Source organism: Siphateles boraxobius, unplaced genomic scaffold (assembly GCF_051911475.1).
Source record: "Siphateles boraxobius isolate OS27281-9 unplaced genomic scaffold, OSU_SipBor_1 13, whole genome shotgun sequence".
Taxonomy (NCBI): Eukaryota; Metazoa; Chordata; class Actinopteri; order Cypriniformes; family Leuciscidae; genus Siphateles; species Siphateles boraxobius.
The window spans coordinates 16,068,161-16,088,857 of NW_027508733.1; the positions used below are offsets into that span (position 1 = coordinate 16,068,161).

The 20,697-nt window shown below is 35.1% G+C and overlaps 1 protein-coding gene across 1 annotated transcript in view; it reads left to right on the plus strand.

Annotated features, from left to right (window-relative positions):
* mgat5 (alpha-1,6-mannosylglycoprotein 6-beta-N-acetylglucosaminyltransferase) overlaps window positions 1–20,697 on the plus strand; it is a 67,836-nt gene that overhangs the window by 33,745 nt on the left and 13,394 nt on the right. Inside the window, exons 4-11 of the mRNA XM_077226129.1 lie at window positions 4,484–4,560; window positions 8,034–8,123; window positions 9,436–9,507; window positions 10,639–10,800; window positions 12,073–12,242; window positions 12,326–12,460; window positions 13,506–13,639; window positions 20,301–20,434. Coding sequence (XP_077082244.1) covers window positions 4,484–4,560; window positions 8,034–8,123; window positions 9,436–9,507; window positions 10,639–10,800; window positions 12,073–12,242; window positions 12,326–12,460; window positions 13,506–13,639; window positions 20,301–20,434 — 974 coding nt within the window. The remainder of the gene's footprint in view (window positions 1–4,483; window positions 4,561–8,033; window positions 8,124–9,435; window positions 9,508–10,638; window positions 10,801–12,072; window positions 12,243–12,325; window positions 12,461–13,505; window positions 13,640–20,300; window positions 20,435–20,697) is intronic.

A 20,697-nucleotide genomic window follows, 5' to 3' on the forward strand; every position in this document is an offset into this window, starting at 1 on the left:
TGTCGCATCTCTCCTTCTCTCTTCTTGACTCTGTTTCTCCAATGCACTCATATTATCTCTCTTCTTATTTCATCTTATTTCCTCATCTCATCTGCTTTCATTTTGCCTTATCTAGTTTCTTCTCTTCCTCTCTTCTCCTTCTCTTCTTTCATCTTATCTGGTTTCTTCTCCACTTGTCTCTTCTTTCTTTTTGTCTCCTTTTATCTTATCTTGTTTCCCTCTTTTAGTACTCTCTATTAGATCTGCGCGATTAGTCGTTAAAAGGTCGCAATCTGGATTCAAACACCCACGCAATCTTATTCCTAAATGACAATGAATCTACTATGTCTTAAGTCTGTCACACATTGCGAGTGTGAATGGCACATGTTTTATCGCTGCCCATGTTAATGAATGAGAGTCGGTGCTGCTCACACACTGTTGGCGCTTGCAATGTGATACTGTTTAACCAAAAACTTTAGGGACTTTGGTTAACCTTTGAAAGTACAATCATCACATTGCAACATTCAAATCTGCGTTCGCGCTGCCGTTGATCCGTAGAGAGCACATGCCATGTAAATGTACAGTATGGAGCAGCTTCATCCAACCACACATTATCGTTATTTACTGTATGTGTTACAAACATTTAAATAACAGGGGATAAAAGTGTACTGGTATAAAAGTTTATAGACTTTTTGACATTGACTCATTGAATTATTTTGTTCAAATTATAATTGTTTAAATAGACTAAAGCAATGAACATTTTGTCAGAACTTCTAGTTTGCATGTTATTTTTGTTCAGTCGTCTAATGGTTTTTTCTTCAAAATCGTGGGAGAATCGCGATCTCCATTTAACACCAAAAGGTCATGATTCTCAATTTATCCAGAATCATGCAGCTCTACTGTCTATTCTTTTCTCATTTCGCTCTTTTCATACTATCTCACCTGATTTTCTCTCCTTTCATCTCCTCTCATTTCACGTTGAGTCATCTCATCTCACTTCACCTGGTTTCACCTCCTTTCATTTAGTATCATCTCGTCACCTCACCTCCTCTCCGCTCTTTTCCTGTTATGTCATGTAATTTCAACTCACCTGCTTTGTTTTTATCTCCTCTCATCTCAAGTCATCTCATCTCACCTGGATTCCTCTCACCTTTTATCTTCCTTTAACTCTTCTCATCTCAACTCTCCTCAACTCTTCTCATCTCACCTGAATTCCTTTCCTTTCTTTTCATCTTGTACCAACTCTTCAACTCATCTCAACACATCTCTTCTCAACTCTTCTCATCACTTCAAAACTCTCCTCAACTCGTCTGTATTTCTCTCCTCTCCCTTCATCTTGTATTAAAGGATTAGTTTACTTTTAAAAAAACTTTTGCTGATAATTTACTCACCCCCATGTCATCCAAGATGTCCATGTCTTTCTTTCTTCAGTCGAAAAGAAATGAAGGTTTTTGATGAAAACATTCTAGGATTTTTCTCCATATAATGGACTTCATTGGGTACCAAACGGTCCAAGGTCCAAATGACAGTTTCAGTGCAGCTTCAAATGGCTTTAAACGACACCAGACGATGCATAAGGGTCTTATCTAGCGAAACGATCGGTCATTTAAAAAAAAAAAATAAACAAGTTTAAGTTTTATAAGCACAAATGCTCGCCTTGCTCTGTTCTGTGATGCACGTTCGTGACTCTCCTGTTCGAACTCGTTCATCAAAATGAACGAATCTTTTGACTCGAAAAAAAAATTGTTAATTTTGAACGAGTCTTTTTTCGAGTGGTTTCGTTCATTCAACGAACGAAATTACTCGAAAAAAGATTTGTTCATTTTGATGAACGAGTTAGAACAGGAGAGTCACGAACGTGCATCACAGAACAGAGCAAGGCGAGCATTTGTGCTTATAAAACTTAAAGTTTTTTATTTATTTTTTAAATGACTGATCGTTTCGCAAGATAAGACCCTTATTCATCGTCTGGTGTCGTTTAAAGCCACTTACAAAACTGCAGCTCCGCAGGATGACATCATATACTTGTGTCAGCCTTGCGCTGATATTCTACTTTGTTTGGCAGTTTAAACTCTGTAACTTGAGTCACTGAGATTTATTATTACCATTATTCCCTTGAGCATTACTCTTTACTCGCGGGACCACCCGAGGGATCGTACTGAAACCGTGAAAGTGTAAAAGTCTGTACTTGGATCAGGGTTTGTAGAATGTGGGTGTGTGTTTGAATTCGAAAAGAGACACGTACAATAGATTATGCGTGCCTAGTCCACAGCACCTCACATCCCTAAAGATCCGTTTCATTGGAATCTGCAAATAGTGCATTCATGATCCAAGGTACTTTCATAACATAGTTGTTGACTAAATCTATATCCGTTGTTTCACAGAAGGAAGGAGATTTAGGAATTTGATGGCTTGACAGGAACTGTGACTGAGAGAAAGGATAAAGCGAGGTTAAGTTTGTGTTTGAACTTCCACTTCTAACTTCCCTTTAGGGGCAAATAAAAGTACAAAGCTGTGCCACTGTTATTTAAAAGCTGATGACTTTATGATCATTTCTTTATGTAATTGTGTGCAGAATTGTAGTTAAACAAAATGCAGCTGTCAGATATGAGTCAAAATTTGACATTTGACCTTGATTAAACATTAATAATAAACACACGACTGTGACAATATATGGTTTCCTCAGGCCTTCTAGGATATTTTCATGATAATATAGTATATTTATACTTACAACATAGCCTTTATCACTGTATAGAATACTATGAAATAATATGTTGTGCGTTTTATTCTATGCAAGAAGCCATATCATCTCTTAGAAGCATGTTTTCAATCACTCAACTGATGTTATGAAGTGAGTTTATAGTAAAAGCATGTTATTAAATGATGTATTTTGTTTAACGAGGTTCATAAATGCTTCTCATGCTTTGGAAAGAGTTTTGACGTGTTGCTTTTTCAAATGCACGTTATATAAGCTATTCAAGCTCACAGTGATTTCAGACGGAGCAGCATTTGCTACTGATCACAGAGCCGTCGTGCTTCACTGACTGTCCAATTTTTACCGCAAACGCATTGCTTCAAAAACGGTAATAAAGTACTTTGTTTTTTAACACTTCCTCGAACACTCGATTGTAGGTGTCTTATAAATAACAAAAAACAAAAGCAAGCTAACAAACTAAAATCTAACTAAACAAAAAATATTAACTAAAATTTACCGTAATACCAAAATTTAATTACGAAAATGTATCTTATCACCCTTAAAATTAGATGATCGAAAAGACAGCCCGGAAAAATTTACCCAAAACTTACAGAACTTACGAGTTAGGAAATTGCTTAAGTGTACACATTTTTTGCTGTTAGACAAGGTTTAGTTTAATGTATTCTTATGTTTTAACCCTTGCAAATAGCAACTTTGAAGTAATTTTGTAATGAACTACAAACTTCCTTGCTTTATTCGATCACTTTCTTTAGTTGATTTTACTGGTGTAACGTTGTTTTAAAAGTTATAAACTGGGTTGTTATATAAAGTGTTTGCTCGATCCAGCTAGTAAACACAGTAGATTTCTTGTTAAAAAAAGACAAGAATTACTATGATGTAACAGCTATTTTTAGTAGCAAGATGGCAGGAAGTCCTGATCTTATCAACCTTATAACCTTAAAAAAATTATAATTACAACATGGGTTACGTTTGCAACTTGTGTTTAAGATTTGTAATTTTTTTTCCCTTTCCTCACGCAGTGCAAAGTGACAACAGAACGTATTTGAAGATAGTTTGAATACACTTGGCAAGATGAGGGTGTTTGGGCCAAGAGTTCATTTTACACTGTTAATTTACCATGTTAACTGGATTATTGATCTCTTTCCCCGGCCAAGAGCTTAAAAGCTTGTTTATTTTCAGTTGTCATTGTGTAATATTCAGTCCGAACGGTAGTTAGCAGTAAATTTTGCGCTACAACAAGTTTATTGTTTAGATTTAATAAACAAGATGTACTTATCATAAAAAAACTGTTTTAAACCAATCACACATTGGGCCCTTTTCATGAAACGTAAGCAGAACAAATTTGTGTGCAAATCATTCATGAATCTCATTTTTACATAAATTTCACATTTTCTTTTCTGCTTAAAAGGGAACAAATTACAAATGTGTTATGCTTGTTTTTCATGATTAAGGCCCATCTACGCAAAACTTGAAGACTTGGCTAACATTAGTCTGTTAAAGTTTGCTTTCTGTATTTTTTTTCTTCAGTTCATATGATGCAACAGCTTAATTCAGAGACAATTTGAATGCTTTTTAATCACTATGTGGGTTTGGGACCCTAATAGAGTGTGTTAGAGTTAATTTGAGAGTGGATTGTGTATAATTATTATGATAATTGGATGGTATTTATCTTCCAGTCGAATGCCGGTGTGCTGAACAAGCTTGTTGATTTTCAGCTGTGATTTGTGTAGTTTTGGGACTGTTGTGTGCTTATTATGTTCTTTCCTCTCTTTCTCTCTGTGTGCACAGACTTGCTGAACGGAGCACAGGAGAAATGTGAACTACCCTCGCTTGATGGGTTTCCTCATTGTGAAGGCAAGTTGAAGGTGAGTGTTTCTCGGTACTCAAACTTAAGAAAAGCTTCTCGATCTGAAACTTGTTAAAATCGCTCTTTCACAGCTGCCACTGTCTTATGATGGCTTCTCTTCTGTTGCACTTTATTTATAAACCATTTTCATCCTGAATCCAGACAGGGAAAATTTAAAGCTCTCTGCGGGACGTTCCCCTTACAAACATTAACAGCAAGATATTGATTTGTTTTGAGACATATTTGAAAGCTTTAAACTGCTATGGTGTTATTAATGAGCTGAGTACTACAAGGATCATGGGCTTTGGGAAAGGTTAGAAAAGAATAAGGAAGAATAAAAACTTCGTTTGGACTTGTCATTTACAGACACCATGGCTTTTGTTAATTGTTAATTTTATTCATTAATACATATTCTTGAAAGTCTGTAATATGGCTCTTCTTAGTATTAAAGTGCCCCTATTATGCTATTTTAAAGGCTCTTACAGAGTCTGAAATGGTTCGACAAAGAATTCAGTCTCTCTAAACCCCTTTTTCCGAGAGCATTTTTTGTTCTGATTGGTCAGATGGCCTAGTCTGTTGTGATTGGTCTACTCTGCTCTGATTGGTCAGATGACCTAGTCTGTTTTGATTGGTCTTCTCTGCTCTGATTGGTCGGATGACCCAGTCTGTTTTAATTGGTCTACTCTGCTCTGATTGGTCAGATGGCCCAGTCTGTTGTGATTGGTCTATTCAGTTCTGATCGGTCAGTTGGCTCAGTCTGTTGTGATTGGTCTACTTTGCTCTATTTGGTCAGATGACCCAGTCTGTTGTGATTGGTCTACTCTGCTCTGATTGGTCAGATGGCCCAGTCTGTTGTGATTGTTCTTCGCTGCTCTGATTGGTCAGATGACCCAGTCTGTTTTGATTGGTCTACTCAGTTCTGATCGGTCAGATGGCTCAGTCTGTTGTGATTGGTCTACTCTGCTCTAATTGATCAGATGACCCAGTCTGTTGTGATTGGTCTACTCTGCTCTGATTGGTCAGATGGCCCAGTCTGTTGTGATTGGTCTTCTCTGCTCTGATTGGTCAGATGACCCAGTCTGTTGTGATTGGTCTTCTCTGCTCTGATTGGTCAGATGACCCAGTCTGTTGTGATTGGTCTACTCTGCTCTGATTGGTCAGATGACCCAGTCTGTTGTGATTGGTCTTCTCTGCTCTGATTGGTCAAATGACCCAGTCTGTTGTGATTGGTCTTCTCTGCTCTGATTGGTCAGATGACCCAGTCTGTTGTGATTGGTCTTCTCTGCTCTGATTGGTCAGATGACCCAGTCTGTTGTGATTGGTCTTCTCTGCTCTGATTGGTCAGATGACCCAGTCAGTTGTGATTGGTCTTCTCTGCTCTGATTGGTCAGATGACCCAGTCTGTTGTGATTGGTCTTTTCTGCTCTGATTGGTCAGATGACCCAGTCTGTTGTGATTGGTCTTCTCTGCTCTGATTGGTCAGATGGCCCAGTCTGTTGGGATTGGTCTACTCTGCTCTGATTGGTCAGATGGCCCAGTCTGTTGTGATTGGTCTACTCTGCTCTAATTGGTCAGATGGCCCAGTCTGTTTTGATTGGTCTACTCTGCTCTGATTGGTCAGATGACCCAGTCTGTTGTGATTGGTCTACTCTGCTCTGATTGGTCAGATTGCCTAGTCTGTTGTGATTGGTCTTCTCTGCTCTGATTGGTCAGATAGCCCAGTCTGTTGGGATTGGTCTACTCTGCTCTGATTGGTCAGATGACCCAGTCTGTTGTGATTGGTCTACTGGTTACACCGTGTATCGGAAACCAATTGCTTTAGCAACACTGAAAACAGCTTCTTCTCGACATGTCAACATCACAAACCAAACTCTTCCAGTTTTAGCTACGCCAAAGTAGATGTTCTTTGTAGGCAGCCAATGAAGACCATTATGCAATGGTCAGAATCTATTCTTTCTTTTAGGAGACAATATCTTTATTTATCTGCACTTTGATCTTTAAAACTTTGCAGAACTTTGCATTCACAAACAGATACATTACACACTGCATGAAAGGTCATATTTGAAAAAGCATAATATGGGCAGTATATGTAATATAATATGACATATGAAATGCCTGTATGAAAATGTATGAAAATGTAATAGAACAAAAAAACATTTTAAAAACTAAAAAAAAGATCTTTATTTGTATGATTACATTATTTAATCTCTTTAAAATCCCTTAAAGAATTCAGAGCTGACTTTTACCATGATAATGCTTTTTCCTTCTTGGAATTGCATTTCTCTTAGTGACCTCACCTGATACTCAGAACGAGTCCCTCTGGGTTTTTTACAGCACGTTGATGTAGCAGCCAGACGGGGCCAATTTTGTGGGATTTAACATCAAGCAGAGCAACCCGAACCTTGTCGGCCAATCATGTTGGCCTTTTCAGTCAGATCAGACCTGAGCTCGGCCTCTGTCGCAATAATCACAGGTCTTAGAACTCATGGAAATTCCTGCGATATGGAAATCCTCTTAAAATCATGCAGAATTAAAACAAAAATGTGACTGCAGTAACTGTGAGAATGGCCTAACCAAGTTATTTGACTTTAGTTTGGAAGCTTAGAAGGTCTAAAAACAGTTTAAAGGTTTTTGCATTTAAAGGTTTAGTTTGAAGGTTGAAATCCATCACTTTTGCAAATAATTTGGTAAAACCATATGTTAAACTCGTTCAATCAACTTTCTGTGATTAAAAATATATATATTCGGCTATTTATACACCAAAACAAATGTAAATATACAAAAGTATGCAAACTAAGCGCTATTTTTTTACATAGACAAAGTGAAATGTTTTGTTTGAGTTCTGACTCATTAAAAAAACAAATGTAAATATACAAGTGTGTGCAAATTAAACGCAATACGATTGTATATTTTCTTCTTTTTTTAGATAGACAATGTTTTTCTCTTCGTACGAATCTGAGCTTTTTATCCATCAAGTGCTGACTCTTTAAAAACAAACGTAAATATGCAAATTTAATGCAAATACAATTGCATATTTTCTTCTTTTTTTACATAGACAATGTAAAATATCTTGTCTAGGTACAAATGAAAACTTTTTCTTGTCAAGTGCTAACTCTTTAAACAACGCACAGTGCCATCCTTCTCAAAAACCCAGATCGATAAGTGTGAAGTGAACCACACAGTGCGATCAATAAGTCCCTTTCTGTCCTACAGAGAGTGTCACTGTGAGAAGAAATTAGATACAGGAAGAGGAAACCAATGGTTTTTCTGAAGGTCAGGCCGATCTAAGAATTTTATAAATATCCTGCAAAAGCTTGTCAGGAAATAAAACTGTGTGCTTGACACACGGCTTCCTGCACAACTGATTGTAAGATCAACTGGGGATTTTGCATACTTAGTAGTTTTTCAAAACCCCTAAAGTCTCTCGTAACTTTGTTTATGTTCTTATCTGATCTAACAAACTCTTTTTCTTTTCTTCTTCCTCATGTTCAGTGGATGAAGGACATGTGGCGTTCGGACCCCTGCTACGGCAACTACGGAGTGGACGGATCCACCTGTTCGTTCTTCATTTATCTAAGTGAGGTAAGACGTGATAGGAACGTTGGCCTAATGGTTACAGATCTGGGCTCGCAACCCACACAATGCAGGTTCGTTCCTCTCATATAAAATACACATTGATTTTTATTTAAAAATAAATTAAAATTAAAATTCTGTATTAAAATAAATAATGAAATGCAGAAATACAGTTATAAATTAAAAAATATTTAATTTAATAAAGTAGTCATAAATTAATCAAATAAACTTTTTAACAAGGTTTCCATTTAGGGCTAGTGGTCAGATAGTATGTAGTCATTCAAATTAAGTTATAGTTAGGGGATAAAACAGTCTTCAGTATATGACAAAACATCGATAAATACATTTTTAAATAAAAAATATTTATAAACAGTGACACTAAATGGTTGCCATTTTGATGTACCATGTTCAATTGTATTTTAAGATTATTTAAATGGTTTTGCCATGGTACCATGTCCAATAAACCTTGTATTCAAGTTAAAATTGTCTAAATGTTATTAGCCGAGTGTGGATTGTATCAAGTGGATGTGTATTGCTCCCTTTGCCACACAAAATACACTGTAAAATGCAAAAGAAATGATGCATGAAATGTGATGAAAACCTAAAAATTCAGCTTGTAATTCATTTTAAATGTTTCATAACTTCCGAATGACATTTTATGAATCAATTGACTGTCCCATAGCCACACCGCGTATTTTAACGAGAGTGTTGCTGTGTCTGAAATCGAATACTTCCCTACCCTACAGCATACTAAAAACAGTACGCCTAAAGTAGTACTGTATGTCCGAATACATAGTATTTGTAAAAAAAGTAGGTGAAAAGTCCCCGGATAACCTACTTCCTCCGAGATTCTGAAGTGTGCACTCGATGGACACTTTCATTTATGAATGGATGTGAAGCGACTCAACTGATGCCGGAAGGACACGTGACAGACAGTAACAACATGGCGGATAGAGTGCCTTCACATTTTATTCATACTACCCATTTTCATATTAATATTATTTGCGACTGTTATGTATGAAAATATTAGTATGTAACAGTAGTAGCCACTCAGACAATGCGTGATTTCAGACGCAGCATGTGTGTTAACATCTGAAATGCGTTAGAAAGAGCTATACACACATAGTGACATGCATACATTCCCATATCAACACACTGTCTCCACTTCAGCAGCTGATGTTAAATATTGATCAGGTAGTTAAATGAGCCGACTGATATGTAAATAAGCAAGGCTACTTAAAGAAATTGGGCATAGACTATCATTAAGATGTCTGTTTCCACATGTCTCATTATTGAAATTGTCTGTTTTTGTGTGTGCTAGGTTGAAAACTGGTGCCCCCGTCTGCTGTGGAGGATCAAGAATATTGCGGATGAAGCCGACAGAAATGCACAGGTCAGTGTGTGTGTGTGTGTGTTTAAATTAATTATAAAAATTATTTAATAAAAACAAAATAAAACAATACATAAAAATATATATATATATATGTTTTTAAAATTCATAAATGTATACATCAAAATAAAATAAACATTTCATAAATTATTTCATAAAAATACATTTACACATTTTACAAATTTTAAACAATTTACATTTTACATTTTACAAAAAAGTACAAATACATGTATACATTTTAAACATTTCAAATATTTATATGGTGGTGTGATAAGTCAAGTGATTTAAAATTCAAATATATATATATATAATAATTATATATATATATATATAATATATATAATTAACTAGTTTTAAATAGTTTATATATTAACAAAATATATATATATATTTTTTTTTATTTCATATATAAACTATTTAAAATTACTGTAGTTTAAGGAATAGTCTCCAGATTATGACAACCTCCACAGGTACATCTATAAAAAATAATTATAGGTAAAAAATTATAGGTTGGGGGTAAAATGGTCTTTAGAATATGACAAACAAAAAATTAAAATGAAATTAAATAAAGATATGTTTTAATAAATTATAGGTTAAAGGTTTTATTTTAGGTGTTGTGGCTGGATTAGGCTGTCATCATTACAAATTTGGGGATAAAATAGTTTCTAGAATACCTTAAAACATCCATAAATGCATCCATAAAATGAACAAAAATATCAAATGTTATTTTAAATAAAAGTAAATAAAAAAACTAAAAGTTTTATTAAAAACTAAAAGTTAAAAGTTTAAAAAACTCAAGGTTTTATTTTAGGTGTAGTTGCATTAAAATTCCATCCAAGAATGCATTCATAAAAATAATTAGAACATTTTAAAATGAAACATTTAAAGTAAATTTAATCAAAAATAAATGTACAAAAAAAAATGTAAAAATGTTTTCTTTTAGCCTTTTGTCATTAAAATGAGCTTTCCATAAAACATGTCCTCATTTATCAAGCTAACTGAATGAACTGTGATTTGTGCAGCTGTGCATACATAACCTCAGCATACAGTGATGGCTGTGATTCAGTTAATAACTAGAGAGAGAGAGAGGAAACAGAAAGAGCCTCAGTGTTTCGTTTATGTATTTTTGTGCAGAAGGAGATCCGCACGAGTTTCGAGGAGCTGTATCGCGTGATGTCGCGGCGCGAGGAGTTTCGCTGGATGATGTTGCGGATCAAACGCATGGAGGAGCCGTGGGTCAGTGCCGTTCGCTCCCTCGCCACCAAACAAAACCTCGCCAACCACAAGCGCAAAAAGGTGGGTGAGAAACGTGGGAATCTCAGTATTGACTCTACATGGCGGCCTTTAATAAAGCAGCCTGTGTTTCCCATTGAATAATTCACACAACTGCAGATAGACACACTCTCTGAAAACCTGAAATAACCTCAGGGCTTAAAAGCATGTCACCGTTACCCATAATCCTCCGCTGATACTCCTCAACCAAATAAAGCAACCCACTGTTTTTTTTTACCCAGAATTCAACCTTCTCTTTCCATTTAATTCTTCACAATAAGCATGTTTAAGACTGTAAAAAACATTTTTTTTCGTCAAATATTAACCATTAAATTTCATGAAATCAGACGTTTAATTAATTTAGTGCGATTAAGAAATTAAAAAAAAAATGCAATTTAATTCATATTTTATTTGCATTATTCATTAATCACATATATAAAAATTTTTGAAAATAATATATCTTTTATTAAAATTGTTATTAAAATCATATAAAAATTAAAAATATATCTTATACTTATTTTCTAAAAATATTGATTTGTGAATTAATATTTAATTACTACTTACCTAATTATATTTACTAATAATTACTAATACCTAAATGTACTTTTATATTAGAATATTGTTTATATATGTTTTATATATTATATTATAGTACATTTATATTTACTGTTGCTTATTTCAAGAGACCCTGAATTTAGGGTAATATTTATTTTTTATTATTTATTGATGCAATGATTTAAGGTTTATTTAAATTGTTTTGTTTATTTTTAAGTTAACTATTATATTTCAGTACTCTATAAATCAAATCAGACTTTTTGATCAGGTTTAATTAGGACCGTCAATGTTAATATGTTAATTTAGTGATTAATATCAATGAAAATAATGCAGTAAAATAATATAAAAAAATCATTGAATATAATGAATTGTATTAGTAAATATTATCATAAAAAATTATTATTAGTAATATGGAATATTAGATTTTATTTCTTTATAATAAACAATTTATATTTTCTAATAAAAATGGATATATCAATGATTTCTTAATCACCATATCATTTAATTAATTGGCCACTTTAAAGTGATTTTATTTATTTTTTAAATCTCTATATATATATTAAGATCATTATATTTACTCTTGCTTAATAGTATTATTATTCATTATTATTAATGACACTTTGTTAAAAATTATATAATTTTTTTTTATGTTAAACTTTTTTATTCAAATTGTTTTATTTACATTTCAATTAAAAAAAATGTGGACCATTTATGTAAAATTTTTTTTATTTTTTATCTTAGATCCTGGTGCACTTGGGTCTCCTGACGAAGGAGTCTGGTTTCAAGATCGCGGAGAACGCGTTCAGCGGGGGTCCTCTGGGGGAGCTGGTCCAGTGGAGTGACCTCATCACCACGCTGTACCTGCTGGGACACGACATCCGGATCTCCGCCTCTCTCGCCGAGCTTAAGGAGTGAGTCTCTGTCTCCGTCTGTGTGCTCCGGTATCAGTTCATCTCCGTTCAGTTCGTTTTCACTCAGCTCTGTCTCTCTGCAGGATCATGAAGAAGGTCATGGGCAACAAGTCCAGCTGCCCCACGAAGGGGGATAAAATCGTGGAGCTCATCTACATAGACATCGTTGGTCTGGCTCAGTTCAAGAAGACTCTGGGCCCGTCCTGGGTCCACTATCAGTAAGTGTTTTAGTGTTTAACATCTGTATGTGGCCGTGAACTTCCATCAAGTTTTCTTCGGCTCGGTTGAGAAACGCGAGACTGGTTTGAGACGGCGGGGCTTCATTGACCACATAAGCCGTTTAAATGAGTCTAAACCTGATCTCCTGGTTTTCTCTCAATCTCCAGTGTCCTTCTGACAGTGTGTGGTCGATCTCGTCCTCTCCGCGCCCGTGTGAATCTGAGCTGTTATTCCAGTCTGGATAGGGCTTATCGAGAAATCAGAAATGATCTGTTCGCTGTTGCCGAACACTGTCGTTTGGTAACGGATAACTTCCTCTGGGGTTACGGACCGCATTCGTTTATTTTACTTTATTTAGATCCTCTTTGTGTATGGACAGATTTGGGAAAGTCTTTTTTTTTTTTTACTTTTGAGTTTTTTTTTTTATAATACTTATAAAGAAATACTGAAAATGCAAAAGATAAATATAATGTACACTACCAGACAAAAGTTTTAGATCTGTAAGATTTTAATTTTTTTAAAGAAGTCTCTTCTGCTCACCAAGGCTGCATTTATTTGATTAAAAATACAACAACAAAAAAACAGTAATATTGTTAAATATTATGACAATTTAAAACAACTGTTTTCTATTTTAATATATTTTATGTCATCATATTAGAATGATTTCTGAAGGATCATGTGACACTGAAGACTGGAGTAATGATGCTGAAAATACAGCTTTGATCACAGGAATAAATCACACTTTACTATATATTCGCATAGAAAACAGCTGTTTTAAATTGTAATAATATTTCACAATATTAATGTTTTTTGTTTTTGTTTTTTTGGTGAGCAGAAGAGATTTATTTTAAAAACATTCAAAATCTTACTGATCCAAAACTTTTAACTAATAGTGTATTTATTTTTTTCATGACAATTAAGATTTGTTTCACCGTAATGCAATATATAATTATTATTATAGTTGCATAATGCCATATGGATAGTTCCTAGCATGTGCGCTGCTGTTATATGCCAACACTCAAGCTTTGACGGTGTGTGTTTCAGGTGCATGCTGAGAGTCCTGGACTCCTTCGGGACCGAGCCGGAGTTTAACCACGCCCACTACGCCCAGTCGAAAGGTCACAAAACTCCGTGGGGCAAGTGGAACCTGAACCCCCAACAGTTCAACACCATGTTTCGTAAGTGTGCATGAGAGAGGCTTTTTGTATGTGTGTGTTCAACTTTTTCCAGTTTACCCTTTGGACGTGGAAACTTTATCCTGGACCGCTTTAGGGTTCCGGGGGTTTAGGGTGGCGTCTCCGATCGTCTCGGCCTCTGAATGGCTCTTTTGTTTACCAACAGACTTTGACATTCTCATAACACTCGCAGCTTTCCAAGCAGAACTGCTCTTATTTCTGATTAAGGCCGTTTGAGAGCAGAGATTGGTTTCACATTCATGGAGGGGTGTGTGTGTGTGTGTGTGTGTGTGTGTGTGTGTGTGTGTGTGTGTGTGTGTGTGTGTGTGTGTGTGTGTGTGTGTGTGTGTGTGTGTGTGATGTACTGTACCTGATGAGAAAAAAAAGATAAGAAAAATGTACTTTTATAATATTTTGATTATACATTGATTTAATTGCAAACAAATCTGAAATTAAACTTGTCATATTATTAAAATAATTTAAGAAAAATATTGTATTATAGTATTTAATAATTTCAGTCAATTTAAAACCAAAAATACCAAATATATACATGTATAAAAATGTATTGTTTTTGGTGGGAAAACTTCCTTAATTGTTATGAAAAAAGTCAAAATGCAGATTATTATTATTTTTTTAAATTGTATTATTATTATTTCTACTGTTCCATTTTGCACAATATTATTTAATTTTCTAATTAACATAATTTGTTTTGAAAGAAGTTTTACTTTGTACTTTTTTTGTAGTTCTTAGAAAAAAAAATCAAAATGCAAAAAATAAATATTGGTAATGTATTTTTTTATTATTATTATTGTTTCATGACAGTTAAGCTTATTTTCTCACTGTGTTCTCATTACAATAACACAACCATCATTTTTCCTTTTGAGTTTTTTTTTTTAAACTAAATTTTTTTTTTATATATATTTTTAAATTAAACTAAAGATAAATTGAAGACAGTAGAGCTTGATGTATAAATATTTTTCAATATAAATAATATATAATTCGGGGAATTACGTGCAACCAGCATGAATATAATTACATATAAATAAATAAATTATATAACGGTTTTGTTTTGCATTTTGACATTTTTCATTTCAATTAAGCACATTTTCCAACACTATTCTCATTACCATAACGCAACCAGCATTTTTCAATTTAAATAATATATAATTGTTTTACATTATGGTAATGACAGTTTGTGGGGAATTCTGCGCAACTGACATGAAAATAATTACATATAAATAAATTATGTAATTGATTTTTTTAGCATTTTGAACATTTTTCATTTCAATTAAGCACATTTTCCCACCATATTCTCATTACCATAATTCACTCGTTTTACAGTTTTTGTAATTGTTAAAAAGTACTGAAATTAAATAATATTTTTTAATATTTTTATTTCAATCAGCATAAATTTAAAGCCAGTACTAACTGATATATTAATATTAATAACAATATCACAATATATGATTTTGGTTTACAGTAATGACAATATGCAGGGCTATATGCATAAAAAACTGTTACATTGCAAAACATCATTTCAAGTTGAATATTACCTGTAAGAGTCCAACTACATATTTGACAGTGTTGTGTGTGTCTGTGTGTGGTATTGTGTATCTGATCTCCTGGAGGTTGATTCGGAGAAGATGTCCCCTTGACAGGTGTGTGTAATTGACCTGGCCGTGAGTCCACAGGCATCTATAGCCTAAACTACTGTGAGAACATGACCGTTGACAGCAGAGTGACACGTAACCGTCTGTCTTGTCAGTCAGCCCGGGTTTCAGACGCATGAGCAAACTCGAGCGATTCTGAAACCGTACGCTTCAAATATTGCGACCCGGTTGCATCAGATGCATGCGCACGTGTGTGTATACCTTAATTCTTAACACTTGTCAGTCAAAACTCTTTATTCGGTTGTCCCCTTGACGCATCCCACAATGCACTGCAATATCTCATTGCACTACAAATGAAAGATGATAAACTTCTGTTGACCTCAAATATTGTCTGTATGACAGACCAGAGTGACGTGCCCCTGTTTTCTTTTGTTAAACGTCCTCCGGGCCGCCCGTCCTGCAGGTGCTATTGTTCTCTTCACACACGTATCGGATGAGCCAATCGCCGGCGCGCCACGAGACCGAGGGAGGAAGTGGCTTTCAGCACAGCATAATTCAGTTCCCATTTGATTCGTTTTGTTTTACTTTTCAAGGTTTTCTTTAGCAAAGATGACGTCATTGTGGCTGCTCTGTGTTTGCTGTCATGGCGGATAGTTCCTGTTTTCTGAGTAAAACTGAGAGGAGATTTCACGCACACACTTCCGCTTGAATCATTTGCTTGAGAGAAACACTAACTTTTCTCTCGTTTGCATGGCACTGGCGCCGCCACATGCGAACATAGAAAATATGTTGTTTTTTTTTTCCTGTTGGCTTGTTTCCAGATACCTTTCATAAACATACTGCGAGGAATAGCCGAAAATATGAATATAAATATGAATGTGTTTATGCATAAAATATGAACAATTAAATTCAGAGTCAGCAGGAAGATCAGTCTGTGTTGCGTTTCGCAACGTGCATTAAAACACTTCTCCTTCAACAGTTTCCTAATTAAGAGCTTCCGTCGCAGTCGGTAGTTCACAATCATCTGTTTATGCTGTTGAATTATTAATTGCAGTGAGAGAGTTTGCCTAATGCCATATGGAAAAATTATAACTGATGTGTAACTTTGTATGTGTTTACTGTGTGTTTTCATATATATATATATATATATATATATATTATACATTAATTTTATACATTTTATGTATAAAAAGTGTTTAATAAATATATTTATATGTATTATAAATCTTTTTATATCTATTACATGGTAAATTTATAATTGAATGTGTAGATATGTTATGTAAGTTTATAAATATAATGAATTAAACTTGAATTAAATATATTATATATGTACATATACGTAATGTGTGTGTGTGTATATATATATATATATATATATGTTATACATTTTATATATAAGTGTTTAATAAATATATTTATATGTATTATAAATCAATTTATATTTTATTATAATTAATGCCTATATGTATATGTGTAGCTATTTATAATACATAACATATTTGCACATTTAAATAATTATATATAAGTTAAATTATTCAGCCATTTTAAGATGAGTAACCAAAAAATGTATCTCGTCAAGACCACTTGAGAAACAGTTCATCTTGACAATTCTAGACCCAACACACTTATTTTGTCCTGAGATGTTTTCAATATATCCTGTAATTTTTATATAAGAACAGCGCCTTAAGAAACTAATCCACAATCAAACTCAGCACATTAGTGTATAAAACTCATCAGGATGAGATGTCTATCGCGCTTAACGCCGCTGCAGTGACAGGAGAATAACTACGTGTGTGTGTGTAATCTGCTGAGGTTTTGTTTTTCCACTACTAGACTTAATAAACACTCTCTCTCACACACAAACTCCCCGCATTCCTGGAAATTACTGACAACATCATGATGACATCTGCAAACCGTGAGATATATCTCTTCAGCTTTTCTGCGTGTTGTTGTTGCTGCGTGATGTTTTGAAAAGCTCTTCGGAAGGACGTTGGTGGGGGTGTGTGTGTTTGTAAGCTCGAGACTCATCTTTCGCAATTAAATCACAAACCTTCCTCCTTTTTTTTTTGTTTAGAGAAAGCCTTTATGACTTCATGAAAGTGAAGTATTCCAGAAAGAACGTTCTGCTGTTGTTCACGCGATAACTGAATGCTGTTGACAGGTGACATTGGAGTGTACGTGTGTCAGTTTTCTCGTACAAGTGTATGTGCGCTATTTACAGTAACTATAGCGATGAAGAGAGCAAGAGAACAGGATTCTATTTAAACGGCATTTATGGGTTCTGCAAAATTGTGCAAATTGCATTATGGGCCGCCTGGGTTCTGAATTTCATCCTGCATTCTCATTGGAATTGACGGGTAACCGTGACAACACACTACAGCTGCTCCCACAGGCAATAACCACACACACACACACACACACACACAAACACACACACACACACACACACACACACGTGCTCACACTCACACTCACACTCACTCTAAGTCTTGTGTGTGTGTGTGAATTAGAAATCTTAATCTCAGGATAGAATTTTTTGGACAGAAGGGATTCAGGTGTTTCTCTGCCAAGCCTCGTTACCCTGGCGACCTCTTGGACTACCGTTGTCATGGTAACAACTCCTCGCTTGGCAACGTGGACACCCACATGGATCTTTCTTGTACAAAATTAATCTGAACATCTTCCCGCACGCACTACAGTCCTGATGTTCAACGCTAGATCATGTCATTTCTTGTTTCGGAAAGAAAAAATGCTAACACTTTCCAAAAAAGTCCATTAGTTAATTTTAATTAATTTATTAAAGGTTTACTGCTTTTTTTCTTTGCATGATTGTGTTTATGCGGTGCAATATACCATGTCTAAGTGTATTTTTTTTTTTTTAAAAAAGCCTTATTTTCCATAAATTTCACCTTTATTGTAAGCCGCTTTCTCCTCTGTCATTTGAACGACCGGTTGACTTCCTGATTCTATGAAACCACCCCCTCAGAAACAGGCAATGGGCTCAGATTGGTTAGTTGGGCCGGTGTGTTGTAATTGGCTAAACTGCGTAGTGCACGTAGTCCGGAAACTTCACGCCCATAACCTTTACAGGCGAAAGCTGCATGTGCTCCGGTCAAATGTAAATAGTGTCAATAGCCTACTGTCGTTATCAGTTTGAGCCAGAATCAGACCCAGAAAGCGGCAATGAAGAAAGTCAAGCAGAACCTCCCCAAACACGGCTCTTACAAAACGTTTCTGAATCGTACATTTTATTATTATTATTATTCTATTCTTTTCTATTCTACTATTATTATATATAAGAATTTCGATACGCTGTTATTTGAAAATGCTACTAATGCTTATAGCTTTTGAGATACGGTTTTCTCCTGATTAAACATTTAATAACTGAATAAATGACAGAGTAATACCGTTTTTTAAATCGTCTTACCTCTGCCGTGCGCGCGGTTTGGAGCACAATATCTTTACTCTAGATTACGGGATATTTAACTAATTTGCGGTATAACTAGTCGATCGCGAGTGGCTCAACAGGTAGATATATAGATAAACTCATCTTTCAGGCATTTTACCTACCGGGTTGACACTTAAGCGTGAGAAATCGGGGGTGTGGCGTGAGAGCGTGAGAATTGGGTCAATTGCGTGTGTCTCACGCTCAATGCGTGAGAGTTGGCAGCCCTGGTTTATCTATTCACAAAACTTAGTTTACTCAGTGTATCGTTTTCTTTGGGTGTACACGTTTGTCTTACACACACAACATAGCATCGAACTAACTGGCTACTATAAACAAACAGCGTTGGCATTGGTTTGCGTTCTTGATCAAATCGAAAAATTACGGCAAAGTATACATGGAAAATACATTTACAAAATGATTTTTAAAAGACGATATCTCTGCTTACGTTGAACTTTCAGCGCAGCAACATTGCACCAACAGCAACATTACACACCATTTAAAATGAAAAAAGTGAAATCGCAATCAACCACCCCTTTAACTAACAGTGAGCAGTACTTTTGTTACAGTATTTGATTATCGTTGCTAATGTCAATTAATAAAAAATACAGCTGTTCATTGTTCATGTTATTTCAGGTCCATTAAATAACATTTTGATTTTAATAATAGAAATTAACATTTAATTAATGTTAATTTCAACATTAAGCAATTAGATTCATTGTCATGTTAACTAATGTTGTTAATAATGTTAAAAAATGGAACAAGTGTAAAGTGTTGATGAAATAATACTTCAGTATTTAATATAAAATAAAACGTATTCTTTTTGTTTTGTTAATTAATTATTGTTTTTTTGTCCGTTTCTTTATAAATCATGCACTAAAATTATAATATGTCAGTTTAAATCACAAATGATCTAATTGACTTGGCTTAAGGTGTGAGTTTATCTATTTTAATACATTCACACTCATTTTTGCAAACAGTTATTTGTTGTTGCTTTAAAAAGGAACCATAGTTCAATCATTTCAACTCTCAGAATAGATTTAGCATGTCTAGCATCAGAACACAGACACGCTGCTGTGAGCATGTATAATATGATCTGCGGCTGCACAAATATACATGCATAAATCGTGTAGCAGATCTAGGCAGGTGGAGCTGGGGGAGGTGGAGGGTTGAACAAGCAATCTCATTGGCTGCAGGATCAGCAGAGGCCAGTCAGCTTGTGCCATGCGATAATGATGTGATTGCTTACAGATTGTCAAGGACCTATCAGACTGCGCCCTCTAGAGTTTCATGACTGAACTAGATATTCAAAATGCAAGGGATAAAGTACAGTCTGCTGGTCCTGTATTATCTAAAATGGATTTATGAGTTTCATGTGTTGAACTGACACAAAAGAAGATATTTTGAAGAACGTTGGCAACCAAGAAAGTTGACGGTGGCCATTCTTCAAAAGATCTTCTTTTGTGTTCAACAGAAGAAAGAAACTCATACAGGTTTGGAACAACTTGAGGTCAAGTAAACGATGACCGAATTTTTGGGTGAACTATCCCTTTAAGAAGTTAATATTGATTGGATTGATCTCTGATTGGTTGTTCTGTTTACCCTGCAGCTCACACACCAGATAACAGCTTCCTGGGCTTCGTGGTTGAACAGCACCTGAACGCCAGTGACGTCAAACACATCGACGACATAAAGAGACAAAACCAGTCGCTGGTTTATGGCAAGGTGGACAACTTCTGGAAGGTGGGTGTTTTTTTGGCTGTTTACATGTGAAACTCTGTTGTGTTTATATGCTAGATTGGTTTGCCACATTTTCCGATCTTTGCGCGCCAGAAAAAGTGTTTTCAATCCGACTCCGATGACTTCAGCGTTTCCCCACTGCAAGGTCACGGCCGGTTCTGCTGTTAAGACCGTTTCGCTGCCAATCTGGATCTGAAACGGCCCATGTGATGAGAGAGACAGAGCGCACATGAAAAACAAATCCCTCCGTACGCGCACACATTTCT